At 33.6% G+C, this 17,432-nt stretch overlaps 1 protein-coding gene and 1 long non-coding RNA gene across 4 annotated transcripts; one reads left to right on the plus strand and one right to left on the minus strand.

The window, feature by feature from the left end:
* The first annotated feature begins 1,241 nt into the window (after positions 1–1,241).
* LOC108215133 (uncharacterized) lies at positions 1,242–15,624 on the plus strand. 2 transcript variants are annotated; one of them, XM_017387485.2, is made up of 12 exons: positions 1,242–1,697; positions 1,872–1,973; positions 2,481–2,561; positions 3,084–3,193; positions 3,288–3,423; positions 3,521–3,619; positions 12,917–13,016; positions 13,120–13,562; positions 13,715–13,888; positions 13,983–14,180; positions 14,687–15,010; positions 15,280–15,624. In XM_017387485.2, the coding sequence occupies exons 1-12, from the start codon at positions 1,374–1,376 to the stop codon at positions 15,370–15,372; spliced, it is 2,184 nt and encodes a 727-aa protein (XP_017242974.1). In that variant the 5' UTR covers positions 1,242–1,373; the 3' UTR covers positions 15,373–15,624. The 2 variants fall into 2 exon arrangements, with proteins under 2 accessions (XP_017242974.1, XP_017242975.1); XM_017387486.2 differs by lacking the exons at positions 1,242–1,697; positions 1,872–1,973 and adding an exon at positions 1,991–2,248.
* On the minus strand, positions 9,909–14,982 carry LOC108215134 (uncharacterized). Of its 2 annotated transcripts, XR_010289831.1 has the most exons (3): positions 14,845–14,982; positions 14,639–14,737; positions 9,909–10,308 (listed from the first exon to the last, which is right to left on the minus strand). It is a non-coding gene; the product is annotated as an uncharacterized LOC108215134 (long non-coding RNA). The 2 variants fall into 2 exon arrangements; XR_001805877.2 differs by lacking the exon at positions 9,909–10,308 and having other exon boundaries at positions 13,818–14,737.
* Positions 15,625–17,432: the final 1,808 nt, after the last annotated feature.

A 17,432-nucleotide genomic window follows, 5' to 3' on the forward strand; every position in this document is an offset into this window, starting at 1 on the left:
TGACGCAAAGGCTCAGAACATTTATTGACAGATGCATCCGCGATAAAGGTGGGTTCCATGTGTTGGAAATCATGGGCCAAGGTACTATCTCCGTATATCTCACACAAAATTTTTCCATATACTAAGTCGGGGTCTTCACAGTGTTTGCCTATATTTTACGCTTTCCGGATGCTACTCTAAGATATCTCGGGTTCGTCAGTTTGGGTTTGATTTGGTTTAAAGATTTTAGTAATATATACTATATATACTATACTATAATAAAATAATATGGGTATAATTTGTAGTAGTACAAATTTTTGATTTAGTCATGTTTTTTTTTAATAGATGCTTGGGGTACTACAAAAGAAAAATCAACTATTAGAAATATCTACACGATATAGAATTCCCGTGTGAAACATGTAGATAGGAAAGCTAATGAAACTCAGCAGAACCTATACGATAAGAACTAAATGCTACCACGGCGCAGGGCCAAAAAGATGAAACAATATGAATTATCCGTTTAACTATAATTTATAGTTAGTTGAAAAAAGTTAAACTATTATGAATAACATATATGAATATTAAATATACTTATTTATAAATAGATGATAAAAATATATATTATTTCTACCAACCATTTCAATATATAAATAAATATTATAAAAGTTTAATCTCTAAAAGAAAACATAATCATTTTTTCAATAATATTTTATCAAATTTCAATACATTATCATATACTTGTTCATATTAAAAAAAATATAATGAAATTAAAATAAAATTATAAATATAAATTTAAAATAACTTTAAAGAAAAGAAATATAATCAATTATATTAATAATGAGAGACATATCAACATGTCTCTCCTTAATAATAAAGTATTCTATTAATTAAAAATAAAAACAAACACAACCGGAACTATCATATAACTCTAATATTAATCGAAAAACACATTATCAAATATTAATATTGGAAAAACATTCACATATGATAATAAAAATATTTATTAATTATACTGAAGATCTATAATATAAAAAAATATTATAAAAACTAAATCTTTAAGAGCGAATATAATTTAATAAATTTTAATTCATTAATACTATAATATTAATAAAATAATGTTAAAATATAATTTATATATAAAAAATTTAAAATTATATAGTAGAGGTTTAAGGCTAGTAAACTATTTAATGATTAACATGATAATTTTGCCTTGGTCGCCGCCTATGATACACAGAATTGTGCCTGCGACCTCTCAGTAAATAAACCAACGAACCCTTTTTCTGAGAGGAAAAAAACCAACGAACCCTTTTAAACCGCCACAAGTTCTTAACTTCTTATTAGTCTCCCACTTTTCTACCCCTATCTCCCGATAAACACACAACAATCACATTCATATGTTATTTCATCAACAACAAATATCAATGGATTCTTCATCCACACCTGTAAATTGGGAGACACTCGACGCTCTCGTGATCGAATTCGCCAAATCAGAGAACTTAATCGAAGATTCATCACCTGTTTCGTCCCCATCTTCTTCATCCGCATCGTCTTCATCGTTATCTTCCGTCTCATCTTCTACTTATCAATCTCGCCTTCTCATTCGACAAATCAGACGCTTGATTGTGCTCGGTGACATTGATTCTGCTATTGATCTTCTCCGAGTTCACGCTCCCTTCATACTTGATGATCATCGTCTTCTCTTCCTCTTACACAAACAGGTCTCTCTCTCTCTCTTACATAATTGAAAGTAATTAAGGCTGGAATTGGTGGGTTTAGCTTAGCTATTGTTATTATAATAATGATCAATTGATATTTGTGTGGAAAGAGAAGAACTGGAATTGTTTGAGGTTGTTTAACGATTATCTACGTTTTTGTAATTTGATGTGTAACAGAAATTTATTGAGCTGTTGAGGAAAGGAACTACGGAGGATCGAGCAGCGGCTATGAGTTGCTTGCGGACAGGACTAGCTCCTTGCGCACTTGATGCATATCCTGTATTGATTTGTTTTTATGGATTATTAACTTGAATTATAACTGTTTTAAGTTTGTATGCCAATTTTGTATAGAACTTGTACTGCACTCCTTTGAAAGTCTGTGACAATACATAATTGAATTGTAAAGTTGACATTGAGATTTGTTAATATGGTTACTCCCTAAAGCCCCATCCCCACTGGATCTAGGGTCTGAAATTCTGCTATATATTATTTCAAGGTGACGATAAGTTCAGATATGGTGCATTCCTGATATGCCAACAATGAAGTGGCCACTTGTGAGTTGGGACCTTATTTAAAGATGAACACTGACCCATTGTTTCTATCCTCAAAGTTTGTTTAAATTATATTCTACTTAGTACATGGTGTCTTGGATTTTCATTTGAATTTATTTTTCCTTTTTTTTGGAAGTTTTATCAGGGCCTTTCCATTACACTTCTGTAGAAATTTTGATTATTCGTCAATTGTAGTTCTCATTCGGATCTGACATGTGTTTGCTCTTGCTCATAGGAAGCATATGAAGAATTTAAACATGTCCTGTTGGCCTTTATTTATGACAAGAATGATAAGACGTCTCCTGTGGCTGATGAGGTAGGTTCTGAATTATTTTCCTTGCAATTGGTACATTTTCTGAGTCAGAACAGAGGTGCTTAGAGATGAGCAAGTGCTAGTATGTGATGTGAGCATACTCTATTGTTATATAGTGTTTGGTTCATACAGACATATATTAAAGTATTATCATGGAAGAATATAACAAGATATTTTAAGGTATTATTTTACCTTCAACGAAATTAAATATGTACTTCAAGTATAAGTTTCCACTTGGTTATATTCTGGACGCACATATATTCTTTGTATACACTTCTAAAGGTAATTTGCTTCCTGTTAACACTTAATAAACCTAAGAAAAATTTGTGACAAATATTTTTGTACGTCTGACATCTTCCAATAGAGGAAGTTTTAAGTTTTTTTTTAAAATTCTTGTTGTCATAAGGCAATTATATTCAGCCTATCATAATAAGTTCAGGTTAAAAAGTATTGTTAATTGGAGTTCAACATGAAAGCTAAATTAAATAAGTCACGTGTAACATACTTTCTGCACTTGGGTTTCAGTGGTCTGAAAAGAAGAGATTCGACATTGCTGGATTAATGTCTTCTGTTTTAAGAGCACAGCTGCATGCATACGACCCCGTTTTCTCTATGGCAGTGAGATACCTAATAAGGTCTCTTCTATTTATATATTTTTAGCCAAGTCCTATATATGTTCTCTCCCTCTGTGTGAAGTGTTATAAGCAATATATTTCACTATATTTGCAGCATACACAAAGGATTTTGCTTGCGTCAAGGAATTTCATCACCCATTTCAGATCTCACTGAGAGGTTACTTCTAGAGGAACGCGATCCAGCTGCTAAACCGCAGGAGAGTTTGTATGAAGCCCCTCCATTTGATGAGGTGAGAGTCGACACTAATTTTCTTATCTTTATATAAAAAGAAAACATTATTGCTTGAACTTGGTTGGTTACAATGATTGTTTTGAATCTGATATCAGGTCGATGTACAAGCACTTGCACATGCTGTAGAGCTTACAAGACAAGGGGCGGTTGATAGCTTGAGGTTTGCCAAGGGTGACTTGGTCCAAGCATTCCAGGTTGGTGGAATTTGTATTGGTATTGGTTGCCATTTGCCTATAAAAAAGAAAAAATATTTGTATTACCCCTTAAAGATAAGAGTAAGTGATGTCAGGTGCAAGGCACTTCAACACAAATGAGAATATCATGTATCGAAGTAATTCATGAATTTGCCAAATATATCAGTTGCTGAAATTGTGTTCTGTAAATAGTCATATGCTCTTAGAAGTTCCTAAAAACAGGTGATGGAAGTAGATGCTGTCTTAATATTAGATTTGGCAGTTCCATTTCCTCGTTACTATGTAAATGCTATATAGGAGACCTTGTAGGTTGTTGCCGAAATTGATATATGAATCATTCTGTGACAAACCGACTTATTTTTCTGGACTATTAACATCCATTCAAAAAGTAAAACAAAACCTTAAATGTCATAAGTGAACTAAAACAATATCCAGAGGTAACGAGAAACATAGTCTGATACCAGTCCAAAGATAAAAAGACACAACTCCTTAATTTGTTGGTAATTAAATAATTAGATCAAATCATTTATCCATAACTAAGACATTTCATGGCCGTTTCAGAGTTTAGCACATGATAATTTGTAAGTAATAAGCTGTAAAAGCCCAACAAGATAACAGTTCGAACATACCAGTGGATCAAGTATTTTACATAATTTCATAAGTCCAAAATTATAGTTTCAAAATAAAGTTAAGAGACATAAGTTAGTTCCTGAGCTTGCTAGGGCTACAAATACGTGGTGGCACAGGATCACAGTTTCATTAGTTGTTAGTAAAGCGCCCCTTACTAGGATATTAGAAGGTATCATAAAATCACTCCTTAGTAAGTTATCATAAGATATATATAGTTTAGGAATTAACTTACTACAAAATTGAATTATACTTTACATAAAAAAAATTGAACATTATATATAAACATAATTATCTAAACACTTTACAAAACATGGTTTTATGAAAGATCTCTAAAAATTGCTTATAAACAAAATAATCTAATTTTAATTTAACCCTAGTTTACAAATTTTATAAATAAGTACAAACATGCATAAATTAATTATTCAAACCAATCATAACAATTTTTAATGAATAAGTAAAAGCGTACATAAATTGACATTAGTAACATACACTTACACTAGTGTGCAAGCAAACACGTAAAATTTGGTGTCCATGTAAACATAAATAAATTAACATTAGTAACATACACTTACAAGCATGCATAAAATGATTTGATTAGGACTCAAACAAAACTTAAAGATTTTAAACTAGTAAATTAATATTAAATAATTAAACTATTACAAGTACATGTACGTGCATATTATGATTTATAGACGTATAAAATTGAAGCAACACAGTAAATTTTACCAATCCTGAAACCATGTAGTATTCAAGTATCTAATAAACTATTTGTCCACATATATATACAGCAACTAACTAAAGTTAATAGTAAAACCCTAAGTTACCCGGACTCGGCTAAAAGTGTCCAACATCGATACGTGTCGGAGTGTCGGACTCGGCAATAATTTGAAAATTTTACATGTTTTTGGCTTAAACTAAGTGTCGGAGTGTCCATACCCATGTCCGAGTGTCGAGTGTCCGACACTAGTACTCGAGACAAAATGAAGAGTCCGGGTAACATAGGTAAAACCATATAAATTATAATTAGCATGCACTACTTGGTATTACGTATAAGCACAAACAATGGCGATATACAACAATTCTAATATACACATAACAAGAACACGAGAAGAAGCATATAAACTTATAAAGTAAAAAGAAATAATACATACCTCTAAAGAAGATTACTATGCAAGAAATATTTGATGATAGGTTTTAGAGAGAGAATTTATTTAGTGTCAGAGAAAGAAAGAAATGGAGGAAACATTCCATTTCATATATTTGCATAATGATCCCATTACAACACAAGTTGCTATTTACACCAGTAGTCTGTTTTGTAATTAACTCTCAGGTTACAATTTTCCAGAATGTCCCTGATTCTTGTACTAATGCTACTTATCAATTACTCTTAACTATTTAAAGTGCTAATCCTGACAACCCTTGCCCGTTCCATCACACCATGTCCTCATGGTTGAGAAAATCAGGAAAAGAGCACTTGAGCAAATCTTCATCTTCTCATGTAGCCTCATCAACACTGCAACCCCTCCACTGGATAAGCCTCGGGTGAACCACTTTTTGATCCCTCAAAATACTCCTGCTATCCTATTGTCCAAGGGGCCTGATCAAAAGTCCCATATTCAGTGGCTTGAGGAAGTTGCTGTTGGGCTTTACTCTGGCCAATAGCTTTCTTTAGTTGCGATACATGAAATATAGGATGCACTCTTGTATTTTTGGTAGGAAAAGGGGGTGTCGATCCACTTTGTGAAGCGGGTCGCGGACAAGGTGCGCCTGAGGAATGCCTGCTGAAGAGGATTCTAATCCTCAAAAAAATGGAAAAGCCAACTCCCAACCCCCACAAGTGTATTGGCAATTCTGCGCAGAATGCGGATGCACTATTTATCAATAAGGTTGCGACATGGAAGCTCCCAATGGCCGGCTGGTGAAAATAGACTGACTATTGGAGATATTTGTGTTACTTCTGATAATGCCAACCTGTGGGTCCAAAATACTTTGCAGCCAGCTTTAAGATTTTCCTGATGGCTACAGTTACTTGCCTGTATTGCTGTAACTTCAAATAAACCCAATCCCCCTTCTGAAATATTCTCTCAGATCTTTTTCTTGCATCAGCATAGGCCTTCATTTTTTATTGTGATCTCAGGTCTTTTTGTATTGGATGACCCTTGAAACCAAAATCTGTTGATATACGACGTAGATCCAGATGATTGATGGAAGTAACACTAAACATATCCCAAACTTCTCGCTCCCACCGGCTGACATGAAAATAGACGGACTACTGGAGATATTCGTGTTCCTTCTGGTAATGCCAACCTGTGGGCCACAGTTTGCACCTTCTTCAGTATCTCATAGGGTCCAAAATACTTTGCTGCCAGCTTTAAGCTTTTCCTGATGGCTACAGTTACTTGCCTATATTGCTGTAACTTCAAACAAACCCAATCCCCCTTCTGAAATATTCTCTCATCTTTCTGCATCAGCATAAGCCTTCATTTTGACTGTGCGCTCTCCAACAGCTTATGCAGCCTCTATCATTGTAGTTGTCTTCTAAAATTTGTATATTAGTCTGAGATCTGTCTTGCCAAGCTAGGTGCCTTGTCTTAGTTCCTTACACAATTTGGGAAGGGGTAGTATGAAGAGTGGTGTGAAAAGTGGTGTTATACCACCATTCAGCAGCAGCTAACCAGGTTGACCAATTCTTTGGTACTTAACTGGTCATGTTCCTGAGATATTGTTCCTAGCATTGGTTTACTATCTCTGTACTACCATCTGATTGAGGATGGTAGGCTGTGCTTAGATTAAGCCTTGTACCAGATAATTTTAATAAGTTTTGCCAAAACTCACCAAGGAACAAGCTGCACTTGTCACTAACAATGGTTTCTAGTAAACCATGAAGTTTATATAGCTGTTCAAATAACATCTTAGAGAGTGTTTAGCAGTGAAGGGTGACGTAAAGCTGTGAAATGGTTGTACCTACTAAATTTATCGACTATAAACCCAAATCACCTCTTTTTTTTTTGACTTGGGGAGTTCAGTAATGAAATTTATAGCAATGTCCCTCAAAGGTTCCTGACGTATCTTCAAAGGTTGAAGTAACCCGGGACTTTTTACATGCTCCCTCTTATTCTGTTGCCAACTTCGACACTTTCTTGTCCACCTCCCTACATTCGGCCGGATATGTCAAGAATCGGTAAGAACCTGACCAGGTATTGTAGTTCTCTGTGATTTGGAGAGATAAACAGCTGATTTCCGCTGGGAACAGAGAGATTAAGGTATAGAGAGACAGAAATGAGAGATTAGAGAGCAGAATGAGAGAATTGAGATGAACTTGCAGAGAAAAATAGGTTTTAGAGGGGGAAACCTTAGAGAGAGAGAATTCAATCAGAGATGGAGAGGGAAAGAAGTGGTGAAAAGTGAAAACATTCTATTTCGTATATTTGCATAATTATCCCATTACAAGACAAGTTGCTATTTTACCAGTAGTTTGTATTGTAACAAACTCCCTGGTTACAATTTACGCCCCTGATGTTCTTATTCTTATACTAATGCTACTTAATTTATCAATTACTTTTAGAGTTTGTTTGACGGGGTTTATTGCCCCGGGCTTTAAGCCATTTTCGACTTTAAGCTAATAAATGTTTGTATAATGAGTCATAAGATGACTTGAAGTTAAAAATAAGCCAGAAACTGACTTAAAATCAAAAGTTGGTAGGATATATTTTTTCGAACAACTTATTTTTTTAATAAAATGAATTTTCATCACTCAAATAACTAACCTATCAAATTTTATTATTATTATATTTTCATTAAGTCATAAGTCACTTATAATAAAAAATCACCCAAACACACAATTTAAACTACACACTTATCACAATAAGTTTGAAGTCACTACTTTTAAGCTCAAACATACTTCTAGTTTTTTAAACTTCTAATCCCGACAAGAAGATAGTGTTATATATGTCTTAAACGTTTAATGTGCTACTATGCCTCCACAATCTCACCCACATTTTAGAAAAAATATTACGCCATGTCTACCTTTTTAAATGGTAGTCTTTTCCCTGTTACACTTTAAACATATTTAAAAACAATGTCACATGCATATACACACATATGTACGAATATATTCAAAAAAAACACTTTAATTATTAGACTATATTTTTTACGCACATAAAATAATTGTTTTTACACAGATAAAGAAACATTTCTAAATGTATATGTGTGTGTGTGTTTGTGTGTGTATAAAACATATGATATTTTACATTTTGCCGCCTTTGAGAAAATTTGGTCCCCAAATTTAAACACACAATCATATATAATGATAGGGTCGCGCTCAAGAGAGAACCAATGCTTAAAATAGAACCATGGAACCACTAAGGTTCTCCTGCAGAACCCTATATATTTCATAAATTTTCAGGATCTAAATCTAAATACATGTTTTTTATGCATCGTTGTGGGTGTTCAAAAGTAATTTCAAAATATAATACTTAAATAAGACATTTTTTTCATGTGGAGTTCTGCTGTAGAACTCTAACTAATATTATAAATAAGTTAATGGTTCTAAGGGTTCTCTCCCTAATGGTTTCCTCTAGAACATGACCCTATAATGATATGCAGCACAACATTTAAATCAAGAATTAGTGAATTTGTACAAATCCTCAATTTTGCTTAGGTTGGTGCTGGTACACATGTCTAGGGTCATCAAAAGCGCGCTTTAAGCGCACCTGTTGGGCTTCGCTTATAAAAAACCACAACAAATTCAAAAGCCTTGCTTAAGCGCGGAAAAGCATGTTTTTCTTTAGATATGTATTTTTATCAGATCTGATATGATTTAAACAGCTGGGTTGGTATTTAACCTACCTACTTGGCCTTTTTTAAAGCCCATTATAAAACAAAATATTAGATCAAAACGTAGATGCCTCGTCAAAATTTTCAAGGTATCCTCAAGAACCTTTTCTCCACCTCTCAAGGACTTCACTATGGCTATTACTCTTCTCTTTCTCTGGGTTGTCTTCTCTCTTTGTCTTTTATCCTCTCTTCTCTTTTCCTTCGTTGGAATATATGTATGTATATGTGTGTATATGTCAGTGTTGGTGTGTGTGTATTTATGTAATATTTGTCATTGTAAAGTACAATTTTCTACTTGTGATCAGTGTAATACTTACACAAGTTCCATGTTTGAAGAAAATGAGTATTGATAGTGGAAAAGAACAGGAGTCTCGATCTTAGTTCTGATGAGTGGGAGTATATGGGCGAGGAAAAAGATGTTGATGGACAAATTTAAATTTTATCCCCTATTTGATATCTTTTAGTAGTATGAAACATTGCTCTAGTTCAATATTTTAGGGCTATAATTATTAAATAGTATGTCTAGTGTTTACACACACACACACATATATATTATTTTATATAGTGCGCGTCGTTTACAAATGTCCGCGCTTTGCGATTAAGCTATAGGAGATCCCTAGCACATCTCTGTGCTTTTTGCCTTTAATAACACGACACGTCCATAGTTTGGTCTGAGTAGTGATGCCAAAGCGCCTTTGGTCACATTATCTTTATCTGGATTCACATTGCGTTTGGACATTCATAAATTTTATGCTCAATCTCTGTGCAATCGAAACAAGTACCACTGTTCTAGCGGCAGTTCTTATCTAAATGATTTCTCGCTCGAACTTGGGTCTTAGCGTCCTAGGAAATTCTAATCCTTAAAAAGTTCTGTAAAAGTTTCTCAAGTGTATGGTTTGTAAGTCTCTTCCTCATTATCCTCTACTCGTCTCTTCTTCATGAACCACCAAACCATAAGCACTTTCTTGAAGTTGGTAGCTTGCGAGAGTAACCTTTTACTTGTCGGTACTTTCTAACAGAAGCAAAAAATTTCTCCATCTCTTATAACTACTTGTCCACTTCTGAAGGATTTGTAGATACCTTAAACATTAGAGGACAGTCTTGAACTCAAGTACCAGGCTCCCAGGTCCAGTTTGTTGGTCTCCAATCATTGTCACTATAGTTTCACTTGTTATTTGTATTACCATTACCATGATTGCTTCTTCGTTAGTGAGACATAATTCCTGCATAATTTACATAAACTAAACCCTATTACAAAATATAAAATAACAAATAAATATAAGGTGATTAATATTTTTATTCATAACAAGATTGAAAATATTTTAGTTTTTTAATACTCAAATTACATACAAACCAAAAAGAAATACACTATATCCTAAACATAATTGTTATTATAAAAGCTCGCCACTGCACTTGAATTTATGTTCACTAAAAGAACTAACCAGATTGAATATAATTTGAAGCGGAAGAATGCGGAGGGAGGGTAATAATAATTAAAACCTCCTCCTCTTAAAGCATTCCCTAAAACTGCACATTCCGTATGACCTCTATCGTGTCTCTTTTGCGAAACTCTTAATGTACTTCATCCTACCAAAACATCTACCCCTCAATGAAATCAGAAAAATCTTTCACAACTTTCAACTGAATGCTCTCGCAATACTATTTGTAGGTGTTCAACTGTCTCTATTTTCAGGTTTGAATCCTCTAATTCAGAGATTATTTCCATTTCAAGTTCAGACTTATCAGTAGGCCATTAATAATCTATTTAACATTTTTTTAATCGGTCCTTTACTATAACTATTCGAAACAGTCTACACTTTTTTTAGTGCGTACCCATGAGCACGTTGATTTTTGTTTTATCACTTTTTTTTATAGTGTGTGCCCATGAAAAAGCGATAACTACACTTTTTGTACTTATAATACTATTTGAATACTTTGCTCCTAAATTTTATTAGTTCTTAATAAATGCATTATTTATTTTTCTTAATGATGGTACTAATACCCAAGTTCAATCCTAATTAATGACAATTTAATAATGGTTTATGTACAATATATAAGTATTGTATTAATTTTACCTTAGTATATAGTTTTACCTCAAATATTCTACTCCCTCTGTCCCTCTCATTTGCTTACAAATGAGTTCTGCACGGAGATTAAGAAAATTGTATTAAGTAGTGGGAAAAACAAAGAAAAGTGGGTAAAGTGGTGGAATTGATTGATATATATTGTATTTAATGTAAAGGGAGTAAACCGGAGGAAAGTAGTGGATGTGGGTAATTTTAATATTAAAAATTTTACTATTTTTTGAATTGTAAAGAATTAGATGGGAAATCTGAAAAAGAAAAGTGTAAATATATGATTGGGACAGAAGAAGTACAAAGTAGTAACCTATGCAATACAATAATTTGTTATTCAAAGTTGTTTCTTTTTCCCTCTCCTATTTTTTTATAAAATTAATATGATATTATTTTTCATGTGTTTAAAATGTGTACTTAATTATGATGAAAATATAAAATTAAAAAAAAGTTTAGATGTTACTAATCTTCATGATTTATTTATTTGTACAGGTTTATCACTTCTCATTGTTTTAGGTTGAGATAATAATTGTGTCGTTATCAAAAATATTTATAAGATGACTTGATGTTCCTAGTTTTAATATTTCTTAAAAAAATATGAATAATAAGAGTTAAGTTTTTGTATTATTCTTTAGTTACATGTCAATCTATGTGAACAATTCTCTATATCCAAATTATTTTTAGAACTATCATTTCAGTCAAAAAGATGGGCATAAGACATGCCCTAATAAATAGAAAAGTCAATTATATTGGGAATGCAACTCTTAATGAAAATACAAATCGATGTTAATAATAAACGCACAGAAAAAACATGCAAGATCAAATGCCAAATAATAAAATACTAATAATGTTGGGATAGATATTACTGAGAAAGTCAATGCATTAACTTAAGGATTTACTCAATTTAAAATAAGTAGTTAAATATCATTAATAATATTGGGAGTTAAGAAATGTTTCTCGTTAGTTGTTGCCCAATGCCCATTGGCACATACTAGAAAAACCTATGTTTTATAAATGGGGTTAGTAGTTCTCATATGTTCCGAATAATAAGCCCAGTTGTTTATGGACCTCAGTCCATTATGCCATTCCTTTGTATTCTATCATCTCTAATAAGAAGACAAAATTTGCAAAAATACACATGAGAATCTCTTACAAGATGTCTGTGTAAAAATTGTTATAAACAATGTACATATTTAACTACTGCATAAATATTTAACTGCCGCAAAAACAAAGATGTTGATTAATTTGTTTAAGCTCATGTTCTTTTTTCTTGTATTTTTGGGTTAAATAAGCTATGTTACTCAGACTCGGCTAGAAGAGTCCGACATGGATACGTGTCCATGTGTCGGACTCGTTAATATTTTGAAAAATATCCATGTTTTTGGCCTAAAATAAGTGTCCGAGTCCAAGTGTCCATGTCCGAGTGTCGAGTGTATCCGACACGGGTACTTCGAGGAAAAATGAAGAGTTCAAGTAACATAGTAAATATGTAAATTGACATCAACAAATGAACCCCTATTTGTTATTTTTTTCGCTAATTAATATTAGGATTTAATAATGTGATATAAATGTTGATTTAAATGGTTTAAATGAGCTCGTGTTGAGTAATGTGTGTCAGGTGAGATAATTTAGTGCAGCAAATGGCCACTTTATTTTAAATCCTGAACGGAATTTATGTAAAAATAAATATCTGTAAATAGTTGCTTTCGTGCCATATAGATGTCTGTCTTATGTGTCAAAATCTTGTTCTTTGCAGAATGAATTATGCCGGATGAAATTGGATGTTACCGTTCTCGATGACCTTGTCCATGAGTATTGTATATATAGGGGAATTGTTGATTCTAGCTATGCATATGGTGAGTAGTTGGTCAATTTATGTACATCTGCATGTGGCTGGAACATATATAATGTTCGTTTTTTAGGTTTGTTTCACTTTGAACTGACTTAATCTTTCTCCAGCACAAGAAGTGCAGTTATTGTCTGGACCACCGAAAAGTAATTTGCCGGAGGCTGGATGTTTATCAGGGATTTCATCTGATATTGAATGTGGAAGTATCAAACAGGGTGCTGAGATCTCGGGTGATATCTCTCAGCTAGCATTTTCTATTGAAGCAGATGCAGATATGATTTGCCCACAGACTATTGACACTGAAGATCGATATCCGTATGAAACCACAAGCAACCACGAAGACTGTAGTACAAGTGGAACAAATCAGACTGGAATGTCAAAGGTCTTGCAAAGAAATAGAGGGAAGGGGATTGCAAAGAGGAATAAACGCAAGCGTTGGAGAGGGAGACAGGAGGATATTGAGATCACTCCTGAAGTAATAAGTGGAGGTTGCAAGCAAGATTTTAGCACCGTTATGGCTCCTTCCAGCCCTTATACGTCGAAGCTAAAGCAGGTAATTCATTAGAATTTTAATAACTAAGCAATATCTTAGCACTATCATGGCCCCTTTCGCCTCCATTATGTTAAATTCACGGGTAAATGGTAATAATTAAAAATCTTATAAATTCTCTTGGTACTCTACTATTATCTACTTATGTTCTGCAGGAGAAATCATTTGCATTAGATTCGGCAAGCAATTTGGAAAGTAGGTATGAGATTGTGCTCAGACTGAAGGAATTAGCAAGCAAAGGAATGGCTGCCGAGGTCGTGGAAGAAATAAATGTTATAGATCCTAACTTTTTTGCACAAAATTCCCTTTTGTTATTCCAACTAAAGCAGGTGTGTAGATCCCATTAATATAGCTGGAATTCTGAACATAATGCATTTAAGTTAGTGATTTGAGAGCCGTGTTATTTTCCACTTCTGTCTTCAGCTTGAATTTCTGAAGCTGGTGAGAACTGGTGATCATTCTAGTGCGCTCAAGATTGCTTCTACTACGTTAGGCCCTTTGGGAGCTAGAGATCCGACTTTGCTAAAACCGTTGAAGGAGACTTTGATGACTTTACTCAGACCTAATGAAATGATATCAGGAGATGATTCGGCGCTGTATGCTATTGCAACTTCACTCCAGGTATGTGACTACTTGCTCATAATGAAATGATTTACAGGCGACATTAGTCTAAAGGTAGTTGACCACATTCTTCAGGTTCTTTTAAAGCATGATATTTTTTATAAACTTTCAGAACTACTAGCTGAGAATTAATTTTGAAATGATAATTCTGAACACATTTGTCACAAGGTGTATTTACAAATTAATAACAATGTGGAAAGGAAGAGATTTTTGGATGTTTCTTGACTTCTCCTCTTGTTTTCAATTTATGTGGTGCTGAGGAGCTTGGAGGTTGTTTAGCAATTTGACCAAAATAGATTTTTGTAACAAAATTTATCAAAAAGCAGTAACATTTGTGCTTTGATCTGTAACTTGATTTTTGAAGTGTACCCTATATGCTTTCTGGTTATGTAATTCTTGTGTTTGAAAAAGACAATATAGGATAAGGAATATAATTTAATCAACTTGCTTGTACATACCTAGCTCGAGCTTCAGTTGGATTCTAGTTTGACCCTCACTGTCTGTAGGTTGCCATTGGTAGAAGGCTTGGTATTGAAGAACCACGGCTTATGAAGATCCTAAGGACAACACTTCACACGCATAATGAGTGGTTTAAACTTCAAATGTGTAAAGATGTATTCGAAGGTCTTCTTAGAATCGATTCACTTAAAGACATTAGTAGTACCTCTTTGCTTGCTGATTCTGCTTCCAAGGCAATTGCAGATACTTGCGCTCGTGACTCGTCCCAGGTTACAGTATCATCAAGTATGACGAAGGAGGATAGCAATAGCCCAGCGCAAGTATCATCCAAAGATGTTTTATGTGAAGAAAGTGCAATAATTAAAGTAATGGTGAGTTGTGCTCTCTCCATCTAAAGTTAATGATATTTCAAATTTTCAATACTGAGAAATTCAGCTCTTATAGTTTAGTTTAGCTACTGCAGTTTAATAAATCGTAGAAGAAATAGGAAACGATGATGATGATGTCTTGCAAATTTACTGGACGTATATTCTTGTCTCATCTGACTTCCTGCTTTTGTGACCAACTTGTTTAGTTACTGGATACAAGTATTACTCGTCATTAAGCCTTTTCTATAACTCATGTGATATAAATGGCGCAGGAATTTCTTGCTTTGCCAAGGGCAGATGCCATCCACCTTTTAGTTCAGTACAACGGAAATGCAGAGACTGTCATTCAGCAGATATTTTCATAGCTTTGGATATCTATTGCGGCAAAACAGCAGTTTTAGTTTATTTTTCAGAATATTAGATTATTTGATTGGGCAATAGTCATTTTGTAAATTTTCTAGGGATATGTTTTCTTCGTATAGGAAGATCTTTGCAAGTGCGATACAGGCTGTATGAATGTGGTGATTGCTATTTTTGTGGCATGTCCTTTTTTTCCATTTTATTTACAGTACTTGCAAATATAATAAGAACGGACATGGGATAATATTCGCTGGGGTTTTTTTTGTGTCAAGGTCAATACCAGCAAGTTTTTATATGAAATTACTGTAGAACCAAAATATGGTTCTAGATTGTTTCCTCACCTGTTGAGAAAAAACTAGTTTCTTGTTCATCTATGTTAGTCACGAGTGTAATGTTTATGAACCCTTCATCTTCAGAATAATCTCTGTCTCTAATTATTTATCATTTGATCTTCACTTCTCAGCTTCATGTTTCATGTACTCACCATTTATCTTGAAAGCAGCTAGTCTATACACAGTTGTGAGTCTTGTGACTCCTGAATTTTTGGTTCCACTTTTGCTTTTTATTTTAGTGATCTTTTGTGAGCTGTGTATTTGGTTTTGAGACAGCTGGATTTGGATTTTTCTTGAATTTATGCTTTGAGAACTTTCTTGATTAAAAAGGGTTGTTGATCAAGCTTGAGAACTTTTTTGATTTAAATGGGTTGTAGCTCAAGCTCATCTTTCCTACAGTTGTCATCATTTTCTTGCACAATTGAAATCTTTTGGGGGCCATATGAACACTTCTTTTTATTGGTTTCTCTTTCTTGATCACTTTAGAGCATCTCTGCTTGGTTAAAAATGGTTGATGGTATTGACTATTTTGCAAATCTTATTTCATTATTATTTAAGTAAATAAAATATATTACTTTAATGATAATAGATAATATGAAATCTTGAAACTCAATATTTTTTTTAGCAACTCAGTTTTTTTTTTTTTTAGTTTTTCCTAATAATGAATTGGATTAAAATGTAAGAAATGCTCGGTTTCGTTTCTCACTTCTTGTTAGTGTAACCAAACTGCGTACTCTAAACTAACTTGCAGAATTATAAACTGTTTCTACTTTCATGTTCTCAGCTCCTGGCCAATGGCCATTGCCAAACCTCTTCAAGCTTCTCTTCTCCGTCACAGATGATAACATCAGTCTCTTTGACTACACTTTCTCCATCCCTACGTAACTACCATATCAATTGAGTCTATTTATCGTCTAATCCCACGACGCTTTACTTTTATTGCCCCAAAGCTTAGCTCGAAGATCCTAAAAATATAGAGTTTCTGATAATTTTCTATTAATCACCATCAGCCTTTAAAAGGCATACAGACAAGTAAAAATCACTGGAAGTAATTATAGGAAGATAAAGATGATTACACATCGCCTAAAGCTAAGAAACAAAGGTAAAAAACATATCACCTTACGGTGATACTAACTACAGCTAATATTATCTACAGCTAACATATGATGACTATCATCGGACTAAGCATTAGCGCAGATTATAATTATGTACAAGAATTATCTTCTACAGAGACCAACTTTTCATCATGCATTGTTACAAAAAGAAGATTTCCATTACTTTGTTTGTTTGCTGATTATAAACGCCAGCACGCTGTGTAGCTTATATATAAAAACAAAAGCCTTTTGATAAACTGAAAGAATCAAAATCACACAGACTTGTTTGCCAATGTCAACTGCTTTATTCTGGTGCCAATGCAAGATACAAATATGTAAAAACTTTCGACAGAAATGCCATAAAACTAGGACCTGATTTATCTAGTTTCCTAAACAGACTCCAACACTACTGTTTTATTCTATACGATCCTATATTAACGCTAGAAGCCAGCTGAGCAAATCACACTAATACTCCAGCTGGAGATACTGCAGAAAACAGAATATTAACTTAAAATAAAAATGACAAGTTTGAGATTAAAATCCCAACAGATTCCCCCTTAAGCTCAAACTTGTCTTGTGAGATTCTCAACACCTAGCAAACTCCGCAGCTTCTCAAATTTGATTGTCGTCAGAGCCTTT

This window comes from Daucus carota, chromosome 3 (genome assembly GCF_001625215.2).
Source record: "Daucus carota subsp. sativus chromosome 3, DH1 v3.0, whole genome shotgun sequence".
Lineage (NCBI taxonomy): Eukaryota > Viridiplantae > Streptophyta > Magnoliopsida > Apiales > Apiaceae > Daucus > Daucus carota.